The sequence below is a fragment of the Larus michahellis genome, chromosome 8 (genome assembly GCF_964199755.1).
Source record: "Larus michahellis chromosome 8, bLarMic1.1, whole genome shotgun sequence".
Taxonomy (NCBI): Eukaryota; Metazoa; Chordata; class Aves; order Charadriiformes; family Laridae; genus Larus; species Larus michahellis.
In genome coordinates this window covers 37,162,379-37,187,874 of record NC_133903.1, presented here as the reverse complement: position 1 = coordinate 37,187,874, position 25,496 = coordinate 37,162,379, and the positions used below count along the sequence as shown (strand labels likewise).

General features: G+C 38.8%; 1 protein-coding gene across 2 annotated transcripts in view; it reads right to left on the bottom strand.

Annotated features, from left to right (window-relative positions):
- DPYD (dihydropyrimidine dehydrogenase) overlaps window positions 1-25,496 on the bottom strand; it is a 365,352-nt gene that overhangs the window by 56,329 nt on the left and 283,527 nt on the right. For both annotated transcript variants that reach the window (XR_012588641.1, XM_074597190.1), the window contains exon 19: window positions 14,276-14,418. Coding sequence is in view for 1 of the 2 variants with exons in the window: in XM_074597190.1 (XP_074453291.1) it covers window positions 14,276-14,418 (143 nt within the window). In the remaining variant the exon portion in view is untranslated. The remainder of the gene's footprint in view (window positions 1-14,275; window positions 14,419-25,496) is intronic.

Here is a 25,496-nt window from a genome sequence, read left to right as displayed (position 1 = left end):
TTCTGTAATGCTAGAAAGAGGAAACAATGCACTCCTCTTCAGGCATTACTCTGCCCACTCTCTCTTACCCCACAACCTTCATTTTATACATAAACTCTTTATCATATGGTGAAATCCCAGCTGAATAGGTGATGGTGGGGAAGATGGTGCCAAAAACAGACCCCAGTCCCCACCTGCATTCTTTCTATTCCATCAGTAGCAGGGATTCCAGCAGAAGTGGTAGAAAAGATGCAGATCTAGACATGTTTGTATCAGTTTTTCCCTACGCCACTTTCAACTAGCAAGAGGTAGTGCGTCTATAATCTCATGTACTGCTAGTTCACTGCAAAAGGCTGGAGCAGGTCAGAGAATCTATCCTATTTAATAATGTGTTGCTTTGCAAGATGTGTAAGTATTCTTGGTGTGACTAGATCTGTGAGAACAAGAATGTTGCAATGTCTGGCAGCGGTCGTGCTTCCTCTTTGAAATTGTCTCAAAGCACTATCAAAACCCTTTGCCAACGATGAATTTGTGGTAGGAGACAATAGCTTAGAGAAAATTTTAATTTTTATAACCCTCCAAAATATATGTTTCTCTCTTCAGAATATGGGTGTAAAATAATTGTCATTTTTATGAAAACAGAAGTAACAGTAAGGAAGCAGATGAGTGGCAGTGATACAGTCTAGAGGGAAGATTGATGGGTATACATTTGTATATACAAACGCAAATCACATCGCTTCACTGTTCTACCATATTAGTTTCCATTTGTTGTAACTGTACAACATCAAAGCAGTGATGTCCCCATATATTGCATTTAGTGGTAATGTAACGGACTACCAAAAAAAAAAAAAAATCAAAGTGAGAGTTTCTAAGTAGTTTCCTGGCAATTGAGACAGCAGGCTCTTTCATCTGTGCTGTAACTGTGGCAGTGCATTGATTTAAACTCCTTCTGAGATCTCAAATGCTTTTATATTCTTAGGTCTCGCTGGCTGCTTTCTTTTTGCTTTTTTTTCCCCCTTCAAATGATAAAATTCTAGCATTTAGCAGAATGCCATCTTGCTTCCCCAGAAGACAGAGACTTATTTCAGCTTTGGTTCTAAACTGCATAGGATCTCTAAATAAAATAGCTCTCAAAATGCCAACCGATTAGGAAATTGGCCTTTGACTTCACAGTTTCTAATATTCTTACCCTAGCAAGGGGATAAACAACTATTATTCCTCTGAGATACCTGTGAGAGGTTTTACAACGGATTAACAATTTTGCTTTTCCATTAATTTGGTTGACTTCCTTTGAAATATTTTTAGTGATATGACCAAATGGTAAGCAAAAGATTTACTGTTTTGATTTTATATTATAATTTATTTTCAATTTTAGTATTATTTATCATCTTCTTATAGAAGCTTTCTTTTTCTATTAAAAATTCTTCCTGATAAGTATTGAAGACATAAATCCACCTTCACGTTAGAGAAACATTTATGAATGACTCTAAGCTGTTTTTCAATGTATAGTTGAGGCTACTGCTTTTTTGATTAGTGTCTATTGATTAAGATTCTGGTGGAAAAAGACTGAAATTGTAAATGAATGCAAGGTGCTTCAGGAAGGATTCTATTTGTGCCCATCTGGGTATCCATATGAATCGTCAGCCTTACAAAAATTAATTTTATTGTAGTGGGCAAGAGCATGGTTATAATCTGGGTAAGGCATACATATACTTTAACATTTATTCTCAAAAGGCAACTAGCAAAAATTGATTCAACTAAAGGGAGATCTTTCTGGGCCATGCAATCTACATGCTGCATAGCTTTTGCCTATGGAAATGAAAATGTATGTTTTCTAGCCCCTGTACAATGATTTAGATGTGCCCAGATCTACAAAGTAAAAAGCAGCATTGGTTGTCTGACACAGTACTCATAATAATGTAGCAAGAACCGCAATGTGAGAGTAAGCAGACAAAATCTCTTCTGAGAGGGGCTTCTGTGCTTACAGTCTTCAGGATACCAATGTCTACAGAAAGGCTGCCTGTATCACAACGGTTCCTCCTCCTCACGTCTCGTTCAACACTGACTTACCAGTACATTAAATGCACAGCCTAAATTATCCTTTCTATCAGCAATTATTACTTTTGCTAGAGGGTTGTAGGATTAAGAACATCAGGGGAAGTGGATTATCACACAATGTGGTGCACTCTCTGGAAAAAAAAAAAAAGAGATTCTTTGTTTTAAAGAACAAATTTGTAAGTAAGAAAAAGCTTCCCAAATATTGATACAGTGCAGATGGAATGATTTGATTCATTCACATGAGCTACTTAAATGACTCTAGAGATATAGGTTAGCAGATGGGATGTTACTTAACAAGGCTTCAGATACTGGATCAAGATGCAAAACTGATTTGGATGATAGCTGATAGCCTTTTTAAAACATTAGAATTGAGCTAATATACATGAACTAATGAACTACTTTTTGTTCCAAAGTCTAATACAGCTTTCAGAAAGCAGTTTGAAGGACTCAAATATTACATCTATGAATTGTCTGAATTGTGGGAAAAAATCCACATAATCTTATTTTACTGAGTCCTAGACTTGAAGTCCTAATGTGCCAAGGGCTTACTAGTGACACTCGAGGGGCAACACATAGAAGAAAGATTCAAGGATACTAACAACTCCAGGCTTTGCAGAGTAGGCAACCATTCACATAGGGCTTAAGTAATCTACATAAAAAAATGACTAGATGGTTTTATGTCACATGGGTGTCAGTAATGAAGTATTTTAGTAATGTTGTTATACCTCAAGTGAGTTCATCAGAGAAGCCTGAGGTAAAATATCATTCTAATCAGAAGTATAGGCTAATGTCAGCAAATAACGGAGCTCAACATGAGTTAAAGGGAGAAGGTCTCCAGCCCATACAAGACAAGCTTGCGGGATATGAGCTCTATCTCGTGTACAGCTTGGATCCTTTCTACAACAGGACAACGTTAACGCTGAGGTGGTGAGCAGAGCTGAGCTGACATTTAGGGAGCATTGAGGCAGGGACTACAGGTAAGAAAATAAGGACGCAGTAGTTGGGCAGCAAGAAGAGCCACACGGCTTGTGTTGAAGCCACAGCAGCCTCCAGAGACAGGCTGTCATGAAAAGCCTCCGCAGCACCAAGGTGACAGTTACTACCGCTGGCACAGAGTCCCCAAAGTACCCAATTTTGGGGGGTGAAAGATAGACCTTTTTTGTGTATTGCACTCCAGCAACCTTGGGCAACTGTGAGTGGCCAACAATAAGGAGGAGAAAAAAGTACAGAATCCATTAGCCTCTTATCAGATAAGGGCACGGCAGGGAATAAGAGCACTGTAAGGGATCCTTTAGGAATGTTATCCGACGCATTAATTCCTAGCCTACTCAAATGTATTTTTCCTCCCCTTAAGTTCTTCTCTGCCAATTAATGTATCTTTGATCTAAATAGCTAAACTGGGTCTTTGGGAGTGGGAAACTGGTACTTATCAAGGGACCCGGAACGATGCAATTTTGTATCCCATGTCTTTGAGAGGGGAAATGCAGAAGAAATCAAGAATTTTCAGAAGGCTCCCTGAGGTAATTGTGGGTTTTTTTTCCTCCCTGTCAACCACCCCTAGAGGAATGGTTATATTTCCTTATCTCACTAAAGCATTCTGTCAGTTCTTGGAACTACAAAGTGGACCTTTATGCAGTAGGTGGGCACACACACTGATAAAAGTGCTGATCGTGATCATCTTTCCTAAGAAAACAAATGCGATTCCACATGCCTTTGGCATTGAGGAGTGTGGGAAACAGCCTCATAATCAGCCATCTATAGCAAATTGTATCATTGTACTGTAGATCTACAAAATGAAAGATATCTTTGAAAGCAGATGAGCTAACTCCCCTGTGTAAACAGTCCAATCACATATAGAGGGTCTACAACTATCTTTAAATATATGTTGACTATCACTTCATATTTCATTTATTAACACCCAAAGGTCTTGCCTCTCTCTTATAAGTACTGTTGTGGAAAATGAAATCCTTCAGTTCTCCCAGCAGTTCTGCAGCTGCTGGTACAGCATCAGCAACTGTGCCAGGTAGATGTAGATTTACTCGACCCATTTCCACGAGCTGTATCCTCCAGCTGCTCCAAAGACATTTCTAAAGCAGATACCAGTTAAGTCGCTCAGATCTGGTGATTTGATGTTAAAAGTCACCAAGTAATGTAACACATTTAGTCAGAAGTTAGCACTGTTTTTAAGATTTTGTCTTCTGAGAGATAACCAACAGGAACACGATCCTCTCTGCAGTGGAGCTGATCTGTTATTCCATTTTTGGAAAGGCCTATTTGTCAGGAGTGAGCGTGGTTCTAGGAAAGCACGCTTTTCAGAAGAGAACTGTGTTCTGCAAAATGTGTGGAAAAGAGTTTCAGAATTACCAATATGTGCTGTTTGACAACATGGAATGCAACGGCTCCATTTAACTTGAAAATGTCTGTTTTGCAATCCAAGTTAATTGGAATGAAAAGGTCAAAACTAAAATATGTTGCAAAACGACTGAAACAACGATTTGATTCACACAAATAAGTTTTTTTCTTTAAATGTGTTAATTCCACACATTTTTAGAATTTTGGTTATCAGTTTAAACCGGGAAACTTTTCTATCCTTAAACTTCCCTATGACAGAATAACTGTTTCCCGATCAGTGGTAATACTCAGGTTCATTAATGCATAACGGACCCAGGGTAAAGTTTCAGCATTCTTCATCCCAGGACACTCTGAACCAGACACAGCAGGGACTTGAACCCAAATCTATTTTGATTAAATGAAATTTGTCAATGAAAAACAGTTTCCTCAAAGAAGTTTTCAACAAACTCTAATGAGAACCATCTACTGAGGGACATCCTCCTGTGACTAGAATTTTGAAAGCTGCAGACCTCTCAAAATCAAACAGAAAAGCAATTTTTCCATTTTGGAACCTCAGTTCAGTCCTGCAATGATTAACCCCTCATCCTTGTGAGTCTTTCCCTCTAGTAGTCTCACATTTTATTTCAGCTGAAATTACTTTCATCCTTTATCAGCTTGCCTGTACGAATTTGTGCAGCAGCTGCTGTGTCCATTGAAGAGTGAGATTCATGTGAACAAAATAGTCCTGACCCTCTGAGTCCTTCGTCTCTGAGATAAAAACCCACTTCCACATTTCCTTAGGGATTGTTTTACCTATCTCTGTCCAAATAATAAATATCAGCAAGAAAAGCGGTGACATAACTCAGATATTGAAGGAAGTTAAACCTTTTCTTAAACATTTTGCCAGCTTCAGAAAAATGGTTTCTCTGTTTTTTTCTTTCATTCAAATTGCATGGATAAAAGGACTTCTCGCCAGCCAGATCAAGCTGTGTCAGGGGGCTTGTGTTGTAGCAGGAAAAAAAAACTTCAAAAAGGCATCAGGGCTCATATTCCCAGATTGCTCCTTCCTTCCTGGGCAGAAAAAAAGGTTTTTCTATCACTGGGAAAACCAGTAGATTGGTCACCGAACTCCAGCTAGCCCCGCACCGCGCCCGAGCCGAGCTGCATAGCAGCGCACGCTTGTGCCAACATGGGCTCCAGGACCGTGCTGCCCTGAGCACTGCCTCCTCCACCACTTGCTTTCCCTTTCTTCCTTTCACTGCCAGCCTCTGACGGAAAGATCAACGGAGCCGCTACGATACAAAAAGGAAAATTTCTTACATGCGTATTTCCCTTGTATGACCGATAATGTTTCCGAGAAAAACTTCTCTGACGGCAGAGCTTTGCAGTCCTGAGTGTTTTTACGTTTTCCCTTTTTGGAAAACAAGTCCTCTGCAGATATAATATGTATAATTCATAACAAAATACAGGAAATTCCCTAAGTAATTACTGGAGATGACAGTAATGAAAAAAGAAACTTAGTATTTTCCGCTGTACTTATCTTTCCTTCTATTTACATTTTCAATATCCAACAAGGAGCTGGGTACATTTTCAGATTCCATTTCCAGTCATCTCCACACTGGCACGCAAGAGGAACTCTGTCTACAAAAGAGCTAGCTTCGTGTCTGAAAGCAACCTGAGCTGAGTAAAACAACTTGCCCATAATTTCTTCAACACTTAACTAAGCCTCTTTTGAACAGCCATCTCCACTTTGCTTTTACTTTGTAAACTTTTAAACAACATTCACTTGATGCCAGTTCACACCATGTGGTTTTATCTCCAGGGAGGACAGCTCTGCGCTTGTTCACGTAAGATAGTGGCAGTACAAATCCTCATCAGTAGTGTGAATCCACAGTAAAAACAGGTGCAGCAGTACAGGGGTTTGGAAAGAGCAGCAGTATTGTGGATCCTTGGGAGAGATGGAGAAAGCATGTTACCAAGCAATTATTCTTCACATCTCCTCAGCCCTTAAAGTCCAGGCCGGATATGTCACCAGCCCCAGGGAAGCAGGGTAGACACCTGGGCAGAAGAGGAAAGAGAGGCAGGCTGTGTCCCCAGGTATAAGAGCAGAGAACAAATCCTCTGTAGAGGCTGGCAGTGACTTTTATAGGACAGCATTTGAGCTGACGCTCAATTGAGACCTAATTGTTATTAAATAATTATTACCATTCAGTGATAGTTAAACCTACTTTGCATGAGAATCCATTATAAGAATGACAAATAGCAGTTTTTATGGAATGAGCTTGAATTCATTCTTACAAATTTATGAAATAACAATCCTATCTATGCAGACCTCATTTACTAGCTGGTGAAATGAGCAGAAATAAAGGAAAGCTAATAGATAAATCCCCTAAGCAGCTCCAAATAAAATGTAAAACTACTGCAAAACTGCAGAAAATAAAAGGCATTATTAGCTTAGAGTTTATTCCGTAACTTTACAATGTGCTGATTTGAATAGGGCAACTTTTCATTAAAAGTGGCAAGATAATAAAAGTAAAGATCAATAATGAAAACCTATTTTAACTTGGTATTTTTTTTCCTATTACAACCAAAAAATGTTCTAGATTGTTTTTGTTTGACAAATTCCAATTTACATTAAAAGGAATTCTCACAGAAAATTCTCACTATCAATTAGCAATTTCCATCCCAAGTATCTGTACTGGGGCAAGTGTGGAAGTCCTCTAATGACCTTTTTTTTTTTTCATTAGCAAAGAAAGATAGACAGTTGAGAACAGGCTGAGTTTCTGTAATTAGCACTGAGCTAAGAAAAAAAGCAGAAAATAATGAAATGTTTATCAGAAGTGATTGCTTGAGTATCTCTGTCCCAGCTCTTCTCTCCCTTTCACATTCATTTTTCTTTTGATTTTATGTCGACATGTTCAAACAGCACTTTGTTCCCTCTTTTGTTTCTGCGTGTGCTGTAAATTTCAGCTCTGCAGAGAAGGGCCACTCCATTCAGCGCTGCATCCATTGAAGACATTTTTAAGCGCGCTGCTCTGTGAGCAGTGGAGCTAATGATACCTGGCTTCCAGCAGCTCTGTGTCTCCTGGTTGGGTTCTCTGACGTCTAATAAGGTGTGACTGCCAATTAAAGCCTTTCCTGTGGCTGACACAGTCCTAACAGTGCTGTCCCATGTGGATTCTCAGAGGTCTAATAAAGGTGAGCTCATAGCGCGCTTGCACTTACACTGAAGGAATGCAGGTATGCTCTCTCCTCTGCCTGACTTTTTTGTTTTCTCAAAACTTGTTATAGCAAAATACTTTCTATCTTCCAGCAAATTTCAGTGAAAATGGCTACAAAGCTCAAATGTGACTGAGAATACTCAAAAGAGCATACAAACACATACTGAGTTTCTTCGGGAATATGGATAAAACCTGCTATTTCTATATCTCAATGAAAGGACTTAGATCTGAAAAGTAGTTTTGTCTTCAGTGGTTTTTTTTTCCTTAAAATTGTTGGTGGATGTAAAGAGCCATCCCTTGAATCTCGTCTTTTATCATTTTGGTGGCCTGATGCCGCATCCAGCAATCTATTCTTCACTCATCAATTTAATTGGTGAGAGAAGAATTAGCTCCAACATCTTAACTTCTCTCTATCATAGACAGCTTGGTACAGACAGGTTTGTTCTTCTACCCCCTGAGCCACAGCCTGTGTCAGAAACTTTACGGTGTCCAGCTGGTACCAAAGTGTGCCTGTTCTTGGGCTTATCGGCCCATGGAGTGCTCTCTGACTGGCACTATGCAAAGCCTTCAGCCTCTGTTCCCCTCATGCGCTGGTGTAAGGATGGGCTGGGGACAGAAGAAGGGTGGGCTCTTTGCGAGTCCAAGCAGGAGAAGCCCAGCTTTGCTCTGCCACGCCGATGTCACCCTGTCGTTAAGACTTGCAGACACCGACCTGACTTCATTCTCCTCCAACAGAGCTGAGATCAGACACAAGGAAACAGAGACCTTTCTCTGCATTCAAAATCACTGCTATTCATTGCAAGACAAAATATTTTTTTTTCCAAGTGTAATCAGTACAAACTTAACACAGAATTGTAAAACACAGGGCCTGCTCCACCACTGCCCTGCTCTGTCGCTCCCACGATTTCAATCTCTTTTAGTTTTTCACTCTCTGCCACATTAAATGGCATAAACAATCCTTCCTGGATGATAATTTTTTGCCTCATCTAGCCCTCGCTTAACTCAAGTATCAGTGTCTTCACTGACTTGAACAGACACTGAGACAGGCTTAAAAGAACACTAATTCCAGCTCTCTACTTTGCAGTTCCGTACCCATAAAAACCGTAGAGAAATTACATCAGGTACCCTAATGAAAATAAAAAAATATTAAATGGCAAAAAATATGAAAAATCATTACAGCATAGATTTACTTCATGGGTTTTTGGGCTTGTTTTTTGGTATTTTTTGAGATTGGGGTGGAGAAAATGGTAGCATCTAAGCATTAAGATGTGACATAATGTTTATGAAATGGTATTTTTTTCCCCTGTCATTTCAGTGACAATATTTTCAGAGCCTTGCTTTTATTTTCTGATACCCTGGGCATTTTATACCATGTAGAAGGGTTCCTCACAGGGTTTCACATTTGCACAAATACAATAACAATGCTCCCTTATAGTTCGAGTCCCACTATTTTGTGATGGAAAAGCTTGTTTATTCACACACAAAGGGCCATCCTGCTGTTATAAAAATCCCTCAGCTAAATGCTTCTGTAAAAAGCCTGCTGAAGAAAAAATAATAATCAAACTGTCCTGAATCCCTTGAGACGCTGGCTCCAAAGAGGTACCAACAAGAATGCTCCTTGAAAATGTTACAAAAACCACACGTAGTCTCATAAAAACAACCACTTTCTGTGTTGGAGGGAGATCTTATCTTGCAGAGGTCGAAAACATCCCTATTGCTTTCCTAACATGGGCTGTCATACTGCCAGAATGGTTTTGTTCTTCCTCAGATCCCTGAGGTCTCATACACAACCGCTGCAGGGCAGGAGAGAAGGGCACAGGGCAGATCCAGCATCATGGCAGCTCTGCCTGTGAGGTGGGGTATATTCCTACTTTATTCCCTTGCCTGAGATGAGGAGGGTGATGGTGCAAGGTCCGGAGGCAGCAGGTGTGCATGGGCTGAATATGACACAGTGAGGACAAGCAGTGCCTGTAGGAACAGGACTGCAAGGTACTACATCCCAACCAGGGCAAGTGGGAGGCAGAGATGGGTGAAGGTGGGTCTGAAACAGGGCTCGGGGCAAAGCTACAGGCTGCCCTGCTGGGAAGCAGCATTATATGGGTGGACTTTTTATTGTTGCTATATAGAGAGCCTTACAGACATCCATGATGGAGCAATGGGGGACACGTGTAACCTCCATACTTTGTAAGAAAAGAAATTTGTTGGAAAAGGAACCCATATTCTTTACACGTTAATGACTAATATTCAAGAATAACAAAAGTATTCCACACCAGAATATAATGTTAAGAGACTCTACCACGAAACAAGTATACTTCAGAAAGTACCCCTTTGTTCTACCTTTTTTTTTTGTTACATCTGCTAGAAATAATGACTACAGAATCTCTTTCAACTAAAGGTCATTTATGTCAATGGACAGAACACAGAGGATCAGATCACCTGCGGTAATTGCAAATTAATGCTCTGCTGCTAATGCATTAACTACACAATATTGATCTACAATTGAATCATACGGGCTACTGTGAAGTGATTTTTACTTTAATATTTTCACGCTTTTATTGCTTTTTCCATAATGCATTTTCTCTTTCCACTGGAATTTTCTATAATTGTCTCCATTTTTAATTTCCTACAGCGAGATGACTTTGAAAAATGTGTGTCTCTTTCAAAGCCTTGCAAAAATCTAACAAACTATCAATGTGACATGGTAAATCACATACATGATGCAAAAGATGAAAAAAAATCCGATATACATCTTATTTTGATAAATTGGGGCTTTAAAAAAAGCTTACTTAAATTAAAAAAAAAATACTTCAGCCTCACTAAAACCTGATAGAAATGAACTGCATCTCAGAAAAATGCAGCTAGACATTTATAGAGCTTTTGGTATGCAATGAGTGTGGATTATCTCCATAAATAAAGTTTTTATTTTTTTTAATTTCATGCCTTTACTGAAAAGGGATTGGCGGATTTGGATATGCTACGAAAAAGTACAGTGCTATGGAATCAGCTAAAGAATGACTAAAATGTTTCAGCATTTTTAATGAAAAATCAAAAAACGAGAGGTCTTTTTGCAACCATTTCTGAAGTCCATAAAGTGGAAGAATGTTCTGTTAAATTGCTGTATAAAATTTTAATTCCAGCTACTCCTGACCTCAATGATCCAGTTTGTTTTCCATACCTACTGCAAAACTTTCTTACACATGAACTTTTTGCCAGTAATGACACTAAGATGTTGCCCTCTATCTTCTAAAGGAGGGGATAGAACACACTTTGAATGCTGAAACTCTCTCCCCAAACCATTCCCTAATATACCTGCTTAATACCACTTGAGGTGGTTATAGCATATATCAAAATATGGCTTATCACCTGACTCCTGACTTGCATTCCTGTGTGTGATGATTTCGTAAATGGAAAATAAATCCCCATGTTTTAAAAATAAAAGCAATTGGAAAAAATAATGGAGAACTGGATTGTAGGTGAAATAGCTGCAGAGGAAAACCTGATCTTGCTTTTAATGGAGTTACATTTATTATTCATAAACCTCTTCTCTAAGAGATATGCCACATGGCAATTAAATCACTCACACAAAGCCTTCGTATTACCTTAGCCCATGAACGTCACCTTCTCATGGCAGAGAAGACACAGGACCAGGACTCTTGTCTAGGCAAACAAAGGGAAGCCCAATGGCCACGAAAATGCTGCTCTCCTAGGTTCTCTAGCTGGGCTTCATGGATGGGTCAAGACAACCTGTGCTGCTTAGTGGTATCAGACCACGTTTAATGCTGGATAAACTGACATTCCCTACCCTTTTGAAATACGGCTAACGAGGAAACATCCATGCGCTATTCTGCGTAACAGGGCAGTGATAGCAGTGGCAGTACCCACTCCCAGGTTTTTAGACCACTTCTCATTTGTCACAGCTGAGCACAGAGCTCACTCGGGCACCACCAAAGCCTGGGCTGCTTGCTTTCTGCCTCTGGATCAGTTCTCATGGAAACATGAAGTACGATCACAAAATGCGCAGTATTGTGTCAGTCCAAGTGTCTACTCAGCTCCATCTCTGACAGCGTCCAAAGCAGACGCTTAAGATAAGGCTATGGGATGCATATACAATTCCCCCAATACAGTCCCAGCTTCTACTTACTTAACTCGAGGACTTGCTATATCGTGAATCTTAATATACTGAATCATTTACTAGATCTCTTTATTTGATGTTATCTCCAAATTCTGTACTTGTTCTGTATTTCAGTACTAAGAAAGCAGAAGTGAACTGTCAAAACTGTTACGATAAGCAACAGAGATTTTGACTCTTGAAGAAGGATCAACTTGAGCATTTGGTACCAAGGACATGTGAGAGAGAGACTGGGATTCTGGGAAAAGTGTATTAGCCGACTATTTGTATGATCTTGTTAAGAAGGAAAACAACGGCAGTGTTTCTCATAATCTTAGTTAGGTTCCAAAGATGACCTATGAAGATGAGGCAGTCTTCTTCTGTCTATCACAACGTGTACTGCCTGAGCAGCAAATAAGTTTCAGTCCAGTCCCAGTCAGGTGTTATTTCTTGTAAGACTGCCTACAGAGATTACTTGTTTCTCGCACCCTTCCATTTGCCTTTCCCAAGATGAGGGAAAGACTTATGGCCTGTACTTACAATCTTACAGGAAGTTTACTAAAGGCTTATTTTTAAATAAATGTAATTGAACTAGTTCAGATCCTTACCTACACAGCAGCTTTAGAATCCATTTATCTCAGATTAGTTTAAATGACTTCCCTACTTTAGTGAAACAGAAATAAGCCACTCAAACTGAGGATAGGTTTGATCCAGGGGAGTTTAAAATCAGTTCTAAAGATGACGTAAGTTAAAGTGGTGAAGCCTAAGGACAAGAAAAGAGTTTTTCACCATCTCCGGTAAAAATGACTTGGAAAGAGAAATTGTTCTGTAAAGGGCGGAAGACCAGTACAGATCCAAGTAATTTCTGGAAGCAGTTGCAGAGAACTTGATTATTACTAAAAAGAAAACAATAATTAATGTTTTGTAAAGTCAATATTCTTTCTCTTGAGCACTGACCGGGATGTCTGCATTAAATTATATTTCAGAATTTCCCATTACCATTGGGGCAAGCCAACACAAAAGAAAAGAAATAATAAAAAATAAGCAGCTACACACTCTATATAAAGGAAAAATGCATTAATGACATTAAAAAACTTCATTTTTAGTCATCCAGAAACAGATACAGCAGATGTAGAACAGAAAATCATTCTACTCTGTGTAGTTCAGATCACGCAACATTGTTACAAAGCCATCAAAACTGCAGCTCTATCAGCAATAACAAATGAAATGCATCTATAGGACTAAAAACATTCCCTTGCCAAGCCTACATTTTTTTAGACAAATGCTGCTCTGTAAATTGTACCTTTACTGAGTATTTAAATGGAAGAAGCTCTCAGACCATTGTGTAAGAAAGGTAGATCTTTTGTCTGTTCATCGGAAGAGTCTGAAGCATTCTAATACAAACTAAAAATAATAGGAAGTGGTATTAATAAATCGAAAGAACATAGTAAGTTTACAAAAAAGCAGTAGCCTTCTACTTCAGCTCCCAGAGATGCTAACTTTGATGTGCATTAAAAACCCAACAAAACCAAACCATTAAGTTGGCCTTTTTTTTTTCTGAAACATAGCAAACAAATGACTAATCTCAGCAGTCACCGTAGCTGTGCAGAAAGGACAGTCACACTGAATCTAATTTTAATGTCAAAGTGAATTGTGAGAATGAAACCACTCCAGTCATCCCATGGAGTGACACAAAGCCGATATCCACAGGGTCCGCAGCTGCTGTTGACTATGATGGGAACTACAGATAAAGGGGATGAGTATCTACCAGAATGTAACAATATAGAATGGAATAATATAACGTAACCACCACCTGCTTCTTATCAGCCGTTCTAACATATATGTTGCAATGGTGCCCTGACATGCTAGTAGAGCAGGTAAGGGGCTGATTTCCAGACAATTTCCTGGTGCCCACAACACCAGCCCTCCAAGGCTTCCTTCCGTGACATAGACTAACTAACCATGCCAGTCTGGGCAGGACCTCAAAACAACCCGTCAGACAACATAAACAGCCTCAACTACTACATGCAGTCCAATTGCAATGGGCTGCAATGCCAGCACCATATGCGGAAGGTACAGCTCTGCACCTCCTGTTCCAGTAAACACGCTTAAGGGACACAGATGCCTGGATAAACAAGTTACTTTAAACTGGCTCCCACTGAGACCAAAGTAGCATTCTTTGAAATACCTCTCGCCTTAAAATGCTCTTTACAGAAGACAAAAAGCAAGAATAAAGGAAGATCAGATAGCTCAGGCTTAACTCTCCTGTCAACCTTGTTTGTATGACAAGGGAGAGATGTTTAAAGTTTAAATCCTATAGATTAGAGAAAAAAAAGTGATAACATACTCATGGCTAGCCTTTTCCCAGATTGGTATTGTGACACCCAAAGTCATCTTTTGGCAACTCCTCCCCCTCCATCTCAAATCAATGTCTCTTACCAAGAAGCATGAAACTAAAAACACGAAGATTCCTTTCAGTGTTACAAACCCCCCACTATTCTAATGTTTCAAAGGAAGAATCGTTATGTTTTTAATTACATTTATTTTAATTTTAATGTTTTAAAGAAAGCAAAGGTACCTGTAAAACAGAAGCCCCACTGTGCAGGAACTGGAGCCCGCTTTCAGCAGAATCGATGCCACCAGTTGCTAGGATGGGAAATCCTGGGAGAGCACGGCCTATGGCAGACACTGCGCGGAGGGCGATGGGCCTGATAGCATTTCCTACAGAAAATCAGAACATTTCGTAAGCAACGTCAGAACACACCGTGATGTAATTTGCACATCCCTCATGGTAGGAACATCAGGAACTAACATCTAATTCTGAGATGCAGAGGTTATATTAATTTATAAATTGACACTAAGTGGGTTTCAAGAGGTATCAATACTTGTAAAGTATTACGAATTTGGCTGAAATAAAGCAAACCACAGAAACATTTGGATAAACATTGCAAAGCTGGCTCAAACAATTTAGCTGATGCTCAAAATAAAGACTAACAATGCCTGAGACAGAAAGCAATACTTTACAATACAGTACGCGGTAGAAAAAGAGATCTATGTTTCTGCATAAAGAATCAGGTTGATTTTTTGAACACAGATGTTGTCCAAGTATGAGGGACCATCTCATTTATTTATGTCTGACTAAAAATTATTTAAAAGCACCATTTCACTGTGCTTGACGTTTCGTATATTATGTAATATGTTTCCCCTTTGGATGTTTGTAGATGTGGATAATTGTTTAAGTAAGCCCCCTTAACTATTAAAACGATAGTCAGAAGCTCAAAAGAATAAAGTATATTCATTTATGGTTGTATTTCCAAGACTAAAGCTTGCATTTTCAAATGGTATATAGAGGTTGAGTCAGACAACTCCCTGCTACATTTAGAGGAATTATGATTAAAGTCTCAATACACCGTGTCTGCAATGCATCTGCTTTGGCTACATCCTATTGATGGTATGCAAATATTTAAAATACACATACAGATGCTGCTCATTAAATGATGAATAGCATAGACAGCTGACACTTTCAGTTATCCTTTAGGCTAGGCTAGTTGGAATTTCTCTAGATAACTCCCATATTCTTAAAATTTCTACTTAATTTAGAGAACCTTTAGGATAATTTTATGTTAGCACTGGACAACAATACAGTAGTGTAAGGGAGGGATACATCGCTCCCAGAGGAACTGGCTGTCTGTCAACCTGTGCAAGGAAGTGCTAGTACTTTTTTCTTTTTTTTTTTGGTACTGTATTAGGTAACTTGGGAAAATACCATGACATGAAATACTTCTGAACACCCTCCACGGGTATTTTTATAACCTTTAAAGCTTTAACCTTCTGCAAGAGCAAATAACCGAACGGGAAGAAAGAAAGAAAACCAATGCAATGAACAAAGCAAGAGGAAGAAGAAACTACAATTAGGAAGTGTGGGAAAAGAGCCCATGCGGAAACAGTAGCCGCTGCATCCCACACCTCTGCTTAGCTGCCTGACCAACATCATCACCTCCTTCAGAAAAAATTTCTTCTTCAGCCCGAACAAGCTGTGTTGCCATTCTTTCTCCACCCTTTCTGAGACAGAAGTACTGCAGTCTGCTTGTTGGATTTTGAATCCAAGAAAATATTTAGTAAAGGATAAGTTTCTTTTTCCAAGCAGCCCTGTCTCACTGAGCCCAGCATCTACAGTGTCCCCATCAGTGCTTCCTCTCAGGCAGACTTTTACTGGTCCCCATGAAGGAACCTACTGTCAGCTCAGGATTCAGCTGCTCTCTAGGAAAAGCCTCTTGTTTCTGCATCAGCTAAGACCTCCCCCATCTAGCTGAAAGGGTCAGTGAAGAGAATGATCCCACACAAGTTCAGGTCACAAAACCTGTCATGTTTTGTTTTAAATAGGACAGCTGCACTGTCACTTCATCAAGGAGTTGTTTTTTCAAGGTAATTTTCCATTACAAAAACCTGAAATTTAGTTTGTCTTAACCATGAAAAATACTCTGTCTTCAGCGCACATTGCCTTTTGCAACATACCACTGCCCCTCACTGTAACCCTGACAGACAACACTGAATTCACGGGAGACCCTGGCCCATCAGTATCAAACACATTCACACCCAAAAGCTCAGCTAAGCAGCCTCTGTTGACACCTGCTCTGGATTCAGCACATTATCTTCTTGGGCAATGACAACTTCTGCTGCCTCAGGATAGAGACCTTCTCGTTATATACTTAATACAACACCTCCTCCTTCAATAGCTGAGCAAAAACCAGAAGATTCACTATCTGATCAGACAGACTCTTCCACTTGCCATCAAGACACACCGGATGTTCTTGCATGCCCCTATTAGAGATCAGGCCTGCTCACAGACTCTACACAGATACTTCTTGCTAGTTTAACAGAGACTACATAGAGATACAACATTTTCAGCGTATAAACTTTCATTTGCATAAATGGACTGTCTAACCCAAGATGCACTGGATCCAACATGATCCATCTCAACATAAGGAAAAACTCCTTTACTTTGAGGGTGCCAGAGCACTGGAACAGGCTGTCCAGAGAGGCTGTGGAGTCTCCTCTGGAGATACTCAAAACCCTAGTTTCAAAACCCTGGAGATACTCAGAACCCTAGTTCATGAAATTCTTCAAATATTCGGTGTTTGAAATTGAGGCTACAGGTAAGCATCAGACTTGTTTTCAGGCACTGACACAGCTGCTCCAGGACCTCATTGAGATGAAGTAGTTATTTTTTAGAAAGGTGAAAGAATACAGACGCTGGTGTCTCTGAAATCATGTCGCTAGAAGGAAATTTCTTCCCAATCTGCATGAGTTAAAAACTGACATCCGCCTTGAGGCATGAAGGTTTATATTCTTTTAACCCCAATGTAACTCTGAGAGTTTGCGTTCAATCAGTTTTTAAGCCTTATAGACCCTTGATCCTAATGATATCTTGTAGTAAAGAGTTCCACAAGAAAATATTTCCAGAATATAATTGTTCCTTTCTTTAGTCTGATTAAATTAGCCACCTTCTCACTTAAATCACTATCTCTGTATAATGGTCAGTAGAGGAAAAGGAGCAAATGACAGTTTATTTAAGGTTTCAGCACAATAGGTAATCAGAAAGGCCTTCGCTCAGCCCAAAGAAATCAAGCATATGATTTGATGAAGCCTAGCAGCGATGGCAATGAGACTTAGAATTTATTATGGAAGACAGGTACTTTTTAGCACTAGCTGCACTTGATATTCATAATATGACTTATTACTTACATTTGGTGATTAGTAAATTAGTGATAAATTGGTACGATCACAAAAGTATTCCATTCATCTATAATTCACCCAAATGAATTTAAAAACATTTCATGAGTGCTTCTGATGAGAGTAAATAAATGGTTCTAATGACAAACAGAGGGTTGACTGAGGTGTCACTATTCATCCCAGCATATTTTCCTTTAGTCTACAGAATGTGGAACAAGCACATCAGAAGGTGCAGCCATCCTTCTGTGCATTTCTTGATCAACAGTTCAGAATACCAATATTAGTGATGCAAAGGTACTAAAAAAAAGGGGGAATAATAAAAACAAAGCAAATGAGCATGGAATTTGACCTAAAGTCTCTATTTTCTTGCATTTTCATATGAGTACCACAGGAAGGTAATAAATTCCATTACAGAGATTTGTGGAGAAGGAGTTTTTAAAAGGTTAAAATAAAGGAGATTTAATGCCAACTTTTAAGAGAGCTGTAAGTAGTAGTGGGAATTTGCAGAATGTTGTCTGATAAATCCAATGGTATTTAAGAAGCTGAGGTCCAAATCTAGCATGCATTTGAAAGACAGCTCACATGCTAAAACATAAGCATATAGCACATACTTTGACATGTTGGGACCTGTAATTCCACTAGTTAAGCACCCGTAGCTGGGGAAACTGCTGATACGCTACTCTCTTGATAGTAGCATTACTGCTACTACCAGATGCTGGATGCGGCTATCATTTACCTTGCTGTAAAATAATGAGATTTAATAAACAAAGTCCATTTATCCAGACATCAACTAGGGGAGTGAGATTTGAAAATGAAAGACAGATGGAAGAATACCTGGTGGACATGACATGCTAATCTATGTTGAAAACTACTATTTCAAGTCTCTCATTAATTATGGAACAAATACTTGCTATTATTTAAAGACTTAAACAATGAAATCATTATATGATGCAAAAGTCCCTGACCTTTTTCTTGCTTTAAAACAAAGAGTTTTGGTTTCCTTTCTTTTCTTTATTTCTTTTTTTCTTTTTTATAAAAAGTCAGATTTTTTGTGACTATCTACAGTCAAGGAAATTCAATAGACAAAATATGACGAGAAGGAGAAGCAGAACATACATCAATCAAATGCCTCTCCCTAATCAGCACAGGTAGGCAGAGCTGCCCTTGTGCTCTGAGGATAGCAGACTGATGACAAACTGATGAGAGGTATTATATGTACTCATTTGTTTGATTTTTTATTTTTTCATAGGAAGTAAAAAACTCTTTACCGGTGCCAGAAGACACATGCTGTATTCCAGCTTCGTAAGTCCTTGGAGTCCCCAGAGGACCTGATCCTGTCAAGCACCGCAAATGTTTACTAGATTGAGGCTTGAGAGCCAAACTTAATGCCTTCTTCAAGGAGAAGCCTAGTGTTATGCTTCAAGCAACCCAGTAGTTTTTGAAGTTCCTAGCAGAAACAATTCAGATCTTCTTGATCCCAGGGATCCACCAATGGGGAAAAAAAACAGTTTCAGAAGTCTTGAATACTGGGCTACATTCTCACTAGCAATATACTGCACCAACATGTTCGTTTAAATTCTTTAACACATATTCACAGCAGCTCTAAATGGGCCTTTAAGTAAGGATGATGAAGGTCCATTAAAAAACAGCCAGCAGAATGGAGGTGAATTAATTCAGACTGATAATACTGAGCCTGAATCTTGAAACAGTCTGAGTGGTCTTTATCAAAGTCTCTATCAGTAAAAGAAACAGATTTAAAAGGAAAGCAAACTCTCATACCTTTGGTTAGTAGACAACTTAAAAGCAAATTTTTGTATCTATGGTTACTAGACAGAATAAAAATGAATTTAGGTCGTAATTCTCCCCATTCTGTGCATTGTAAAGTAACATTAATTTTTAATTTGCATTATATTATATTACACTGCAGTTCTTTACAAATTTAATATCAGATTTAAACCACAGAGCCTAAATATTACAAAGAAAAATTAGCTGATACATTATTTTTGATTAGCAAATTACCAATAAAGTCTGTGCTGCTAAAAAAAATAAAAACCCAAAATCTAAGCAACATCACCCTCCCTCCCTCTGTAAATACGTTCTAGGAAGACAGCTGACATTGTTATCTCTCTGACTATTAACATTAATAAAGCTAATGACAAAATAAGCCAATGACAGCAAATACCAGACTTGGGTGAAAAAGCATTACATAAGGGAATTGGTCTGGGAAAGTTCAGGCACTGCAGATGATCAATCCAACGCTGCGGGAATTAACTAGATAAGAAAGTTTTGGGATTACAGAAAAAAACACAGAAAACATAATTCTTCGTTAAGACGTGTCTCGCATAACATGTATTCTACCTAGTACTGGTGATAAAAGTACTTTATATATATATATCATCTGCATTTGTAAGCAGTCCAGGTAAACGTACAGGTTATACCCGATTCATCTGCATTGCATTCCTTCTGATTGCAATTATTCTATATGTTCTTTCTCTCTGCCACCTGTAGGTGGCCACCATAAGCTACACTTATCAAATAACTCATTAGCCGGGTTTTCAATACTGTCATATCCAGATAATTAGCAATTTATTTAAATAACCAATTTCTGTGGAAATAATTGCCATGGAATGCCCTGAACCTACTTTTTATAAACTATAATAAAAGTGTTAAGATAATCCCTGACATTTGCAAATGCCATTAGTTCACCTTTCCTTTTGATAGTGCTATGGCATTATGTTTAAACAATTACCCGATAACGCGGCAGTTTAATGAAACAGTGTAGCAGGCACATCCTTCAAAATGGCCAGAGAATCCATTTATATGCAGAAGAAAACCCAATGAATAGACATGTTTAGAAAGAAAGACTATCCACAGCTGTTACGAGGTCCCCAAACGGGACACACAATAGTCAATGCACTAAAAGGAAGCGCCCAAAGAGCAAGTTCAAGATGCACCTTGCCACAGCTTTAATGGTGCACAGCCCAACACTTCTCTCTCCGCTCAGGATCCAGAGAAGACTCTTTTCACTGCTCTCTATCCATTTCACAGCCTGGTCAGTCCTTCAGTTCATTACTACTCACACATTAATAGCAATTTGCCAAAATCAATTATAATAAGGTACTATTTACTCAGGTACTGGCTATTTCAAACCAAAAGTTTCAGTTATTCACTTACCAAGTGGAGCATTTGAGGGAATATTCATTTTATGGGATGTCTCTACAACAGTTAGCCTACATCTTCAAAGCAACGGCTACCTAACGTTTCATTTTATTGATAATTTGTGAAGGGTGAAGCGCCAAGACTACCAAATCAATGGCAAAGGTTCTGCTGAGTACAGTGAAGTCAGGACTTTACCCCAAGACTTTACAATAAAGTTAATGATTCTGCAAATTTGAAACAATTTCTGTCTCACTCTACCATTGCTGCCTCTTGAAACCACATCAACTGACTGCATTCTACTCATTTTTGTTCGCATATTATGACTATCTATGACATTATGACTTGATAAACTGATGGTGCGTTAATATTTTCTCTGATAATTATTTCCCCCTTCCTTTTTATTTCAAAGCTTACTTCTCATTTGATTCTGTTTGGAATACCTTCTGGTTTCAGTCCAATCTATGTCTGGAAAAAAGAAGTGATCATTTTGCTTCATGCTTCCTTCGAAAAAAGATTGCACCGAAACACAAAAAAATGGTGAAACTTTCATAAGCACAGAGAAAAATCAGTGTCCTTTTTAGAATTTGTTTTTACCATTTTTGCATTTCTACTAATGATTATTTATGCTCTTTCAGCTGAAAGTTCATAAAATCACCAGAGTTCTCATTCAATAAATGTTTAGCAGTCATCGGAGACTTCTCTCGATTAAAAAGGTTAGAATCAGAGAAAGTGAAGAGGAAAAAAGTAAATTTTTCTTATCTGTAAATATTATTTATCCAGGAAGACCTCAGTGAATTTTCGTTCATATCAAACTTCAGTAGGACAAATCGAGAGGACAGATACAAATTATTTTGCAATTGCTGCAAGAGCTGGTTAAACATTTTCTAACAAAGCCATTCTCCCACTGAAAACTACAGATCCACTAAAAATCGATAGTTCTGGTGATCTGCATGAAACCTAGCAAAGCATCTTCTACTGCAATTTATTAGGTGTTCATTATTTAATTTCACTCGTGCTTTCCACTTTGGTTTGACTTGAGGCTGGAAACTGTCTCACACCGTCCTTTACATGTTCTTTGGTTGGCTTGGTATGCCCTTTCTTTTTCCTGACTGCTTCACTATTGCTCCCCGTCATGACTTAGAGTCTGAGTCACCTGGTTTGGTGCGGTGGAGCTGAGCACAGTGTGTTGCTGAAGGAGAGATCTGGCACCTTCTGCACCGCACTCCTCCAGTGGGCCAGGACAAAACTTGCCTTTTACAGGAGAGAGTGGTAGTGTTAATAAAACAAAACAAATATCAATACAACAGTAATAATAAAATAATTAAAGTAGTGCTAATAATTGAGGTATGCTCCCAACATAACACAAGGAAAAAGACGTGTGAAATAGACCAGCTTAAAAGCCAAGGGACAGCCCATCTAAGAAATATTGCCCACAGTTACCATACAAGACCGTTGCAGCCATCACAGAGGGACAAATGAGTTCCTGCCAAATTCTGCCGGGCAATCATTCCCCTCAAAAGATGCGAGTGCTTCACTTCAGCACATGGTAGGTCTTGCTGCCCATTTATTTTGGTGCAGAGACAGATGTGTTTAACTCAAAGTCTAGTAGAAGTGTTTGTGGCTATTTACCTAGAAGCTTACAGATTTGTTCAAAAGCAGCCTTGCCTCTGTCAGCCTCAGAGGCAGCGCTACCTTTGTTTGAGCTGGTTTTAACCTCCTTAACAACAACAACTACCATGGTCAACATAACCCTGGTGCCAGAAAGTGGGACGTGTGTGTCTACATGTCTGTGTCAGTACTTTAGGCCATACAACCATGCAAAGGCAATTTAGTATATCTAAGGACACATTGGAAGAGTGGTGACTGGCTGCTGAGCAGGGTGCTGAGGCTTTTACAGTGTATTTAAAAATGAAAACATTACGGAAAAGTGCAGTACAACTTTTCAGGTTATTTACAAAACCTGAAGCATACCTTGTACTGTTTAATAACCACTTGTCTAAGAAGTCCATTACAAAAAGAGAAGCAGAGCTTATAAAAGTACAGCAAACTAAAGAAAGCAGATCTAGATATCTAAAAAGCTCAGATGAAGTATTTCCTTCTCCCTTTATATAACTCAGGATCATTCTTATCCTATTTTGAGGTTTATCTATTTTATTTTGTCTACCTCTCTATCTATCTCATCCAGTTGCTACTATCTAGTAATATACAATTTTATGTACGGATATATTTAGAACTACTTATAGATACATAAAATATATTAAAAATAAGATGGCATGAACAGAAAACTTTTGTGAAACAAATGACTCAATTTAAGCAGAAGACACTGTGTATTTGCCTGTGCAATAGTGTGTGTGTCTACATACACCTCTACCATATTATTATTACATATCCATATAATCTGTGTGAGTATATATATATACATGCACACTCAGTAGATATATTTCCATATTCACATATACATAAAACAGTAGATGACACGTCCCCTGATAAAACCTGTTATTTCAACACTTCAAGTGAAAAGTGTTAAAATAAATGGCTCATCACATACAATGTGTTAAAATAAATGTTTATTTCAACACTATGTGTATCATAGCCATTTATTTCAACACTTCCCGTTTCTCAAGACTCACACAACCAGGAGTAGGAGAACTGATATTTATACTTAAGGTAGTTGAAGCACATAGCCCTACTCATCTGCTTGCCATAGGATGAGTAGGAAGTTATTTGACACTTTTTTTTTCTCCCAGCAATAAATGGAAACTACCTACCTTAACTGTTCATGGGGATCTGCATGTGTCTGTAAGCTGGTGGGCTGTATCATTTGGAAAGAAGGGCTGTACCAGAGTCTGTGGAGATATTTGGAAAGCAAGCTGCTGCTACCAGGGTAGGGTTGGGAAAAGAAGCAAGGTATGGGGGCTTTTGACAATTTCACTTTGCAATTTTGGAGTTTGACACAAAGGCACCTGGGCAGACAGAGACTGACGTGAAGAAGAGCAAAAACTAGAGCTGTTCATACTGCAAGCTGGAAGGGATGTGATTTTTGCAGGACCAGTTACAATCTGGTGATCAAATTATGAGTTAGGAGAAAACAGCTGGGTTCTTGCTCTATCCTGTTGAAAATAGTTTCTTGGGAGGATTCTTCAGCTCCCAAGAGTTGCCTTATTTATTCTAACACACAACCTGAAGGACCTTTGAAGCAGCAGCTTTCCAAGGTTAGGTGGTCTCTAAAGCACACATACAGTCATTGGGAGCTTCACGTTGGTGTGTTTAGATTAGTGCCAGCATCTGAACTTGCTCCTACAAGCTAAGCTCGGTCATTACATTATATGCCAGTGTTAAACTAGCATCAGGTTCTTTCTCTGCCTTATTTTGGGAGGAAAGCACAGGAGGCTCCCATTCTCTGGTAACTCCTGCTGGAGCTGGAGGGCACTATGCCTTTATAGATCAGTCTCTAAGGGACAGAGGCAAGATTAGGATGAAGAAATTTAAATAATGCACAAAATATGCACAAAAACTCCACAAACTACGAGTCCCCTCTGAGCAATATTTACCGCTAACTTGCCTGCAATGTTTTCTTATAGCTTTCCTCCTTTGAAAAACTCTCAAAGCATGATTAGAGATTGCCTAGGCCCTAGCAAGACAGTGTGGCCTTAAGAAGATAAACACTTGGCAGGGGGTTCTCTTTTCTTTTTCTTGTACTTTTTCTTCCCTGAAATTGCAGATCTGTGTGCCAGTCTGGACATAGCACAAACCCACAAATTAAACTAATGAAATGTTAGCGAAGACTTTGCAACCAGGACACCCTGTCAGAAGTATGTTTTGCACCCAGACAATGAAAAATTGAGACCACAGTTTCATCAACCCACAAATAAATTCACTGCCTTGAGCTAAGCCACTGCACAGTGCTAGTTGCCTACATTCAAGCATCTCTCTTCCTGTAAAGTTATCTTCCCCCAGTGTCACCTTTGGAAGATAAAACACTATAATCATTTTGTAGCAGAATAGTGTACAACGCAATGAAAGTTCTCCAGAAAAAAAAATATGTTTTCACCCTTTCACTTTCTTCAGATGTGATTAGTTCCAGAAAGAGGAGGTATCATCACTCCTTTGAAGGCACTGTAGGTTATAAGATTGGTCCTCAGAAGTTGGCAACATGTAATAAAAGTGCTTTATTCCTAAACATCAATCAGTTTCAAGAATGGCAGTAGTTCACAGAATGTTAATAATGGAAATATCCGGCTAATAACTACTGTAGACATTAAAACACTGTGAGACAGACATGCAGTGCTTGTTACACAAGAACACTTTCTTATAATTACAGTTTTATAACTAGGTACATACATTTCTAAATATTTAGTTCCTTACCCTTTGGTATTTTTCTAATGAAATTTACATGACAATACCTCTTTTCCGTAAAAGAAAAGGACCCCCCCACTCCAACAAAGAGTTGATACCTTGGCTTTAATTGAGACCTTGACTGCACATGGATGACAATTCTAAAGAAAGGCTTTTTCTTCTGTTCATTCCTTTTAGTAACCTTCACAATTACAGGAAGATTCATGCCATTTCTTTAGCTGGGAGTGTACAGCAAGCTAAAGAGTTAATGCCGGAATGGAAAGCAAAATAATAACATGTCCGTGCTGTGTAAACTATTTGTGACATAAAGGAAGCACAAACCTTATTTGCGGAGGCCTTTACTAGCTCTGGATATGTTATCAAGGGTTGGTAATTAAAACATGGATGTATCAGTCCTGTTTGTGAACAGATACACAACTCAATGCTGATTTCAAGATGAGATTATACATCTGTATCATAACTCTGCTTTCTGCATTAATAAAAAATAACAGCATTAGTAGGCCTAAATACTCATTTGTTTGAATCATTCAGAGCAACATAAGGGGATACAA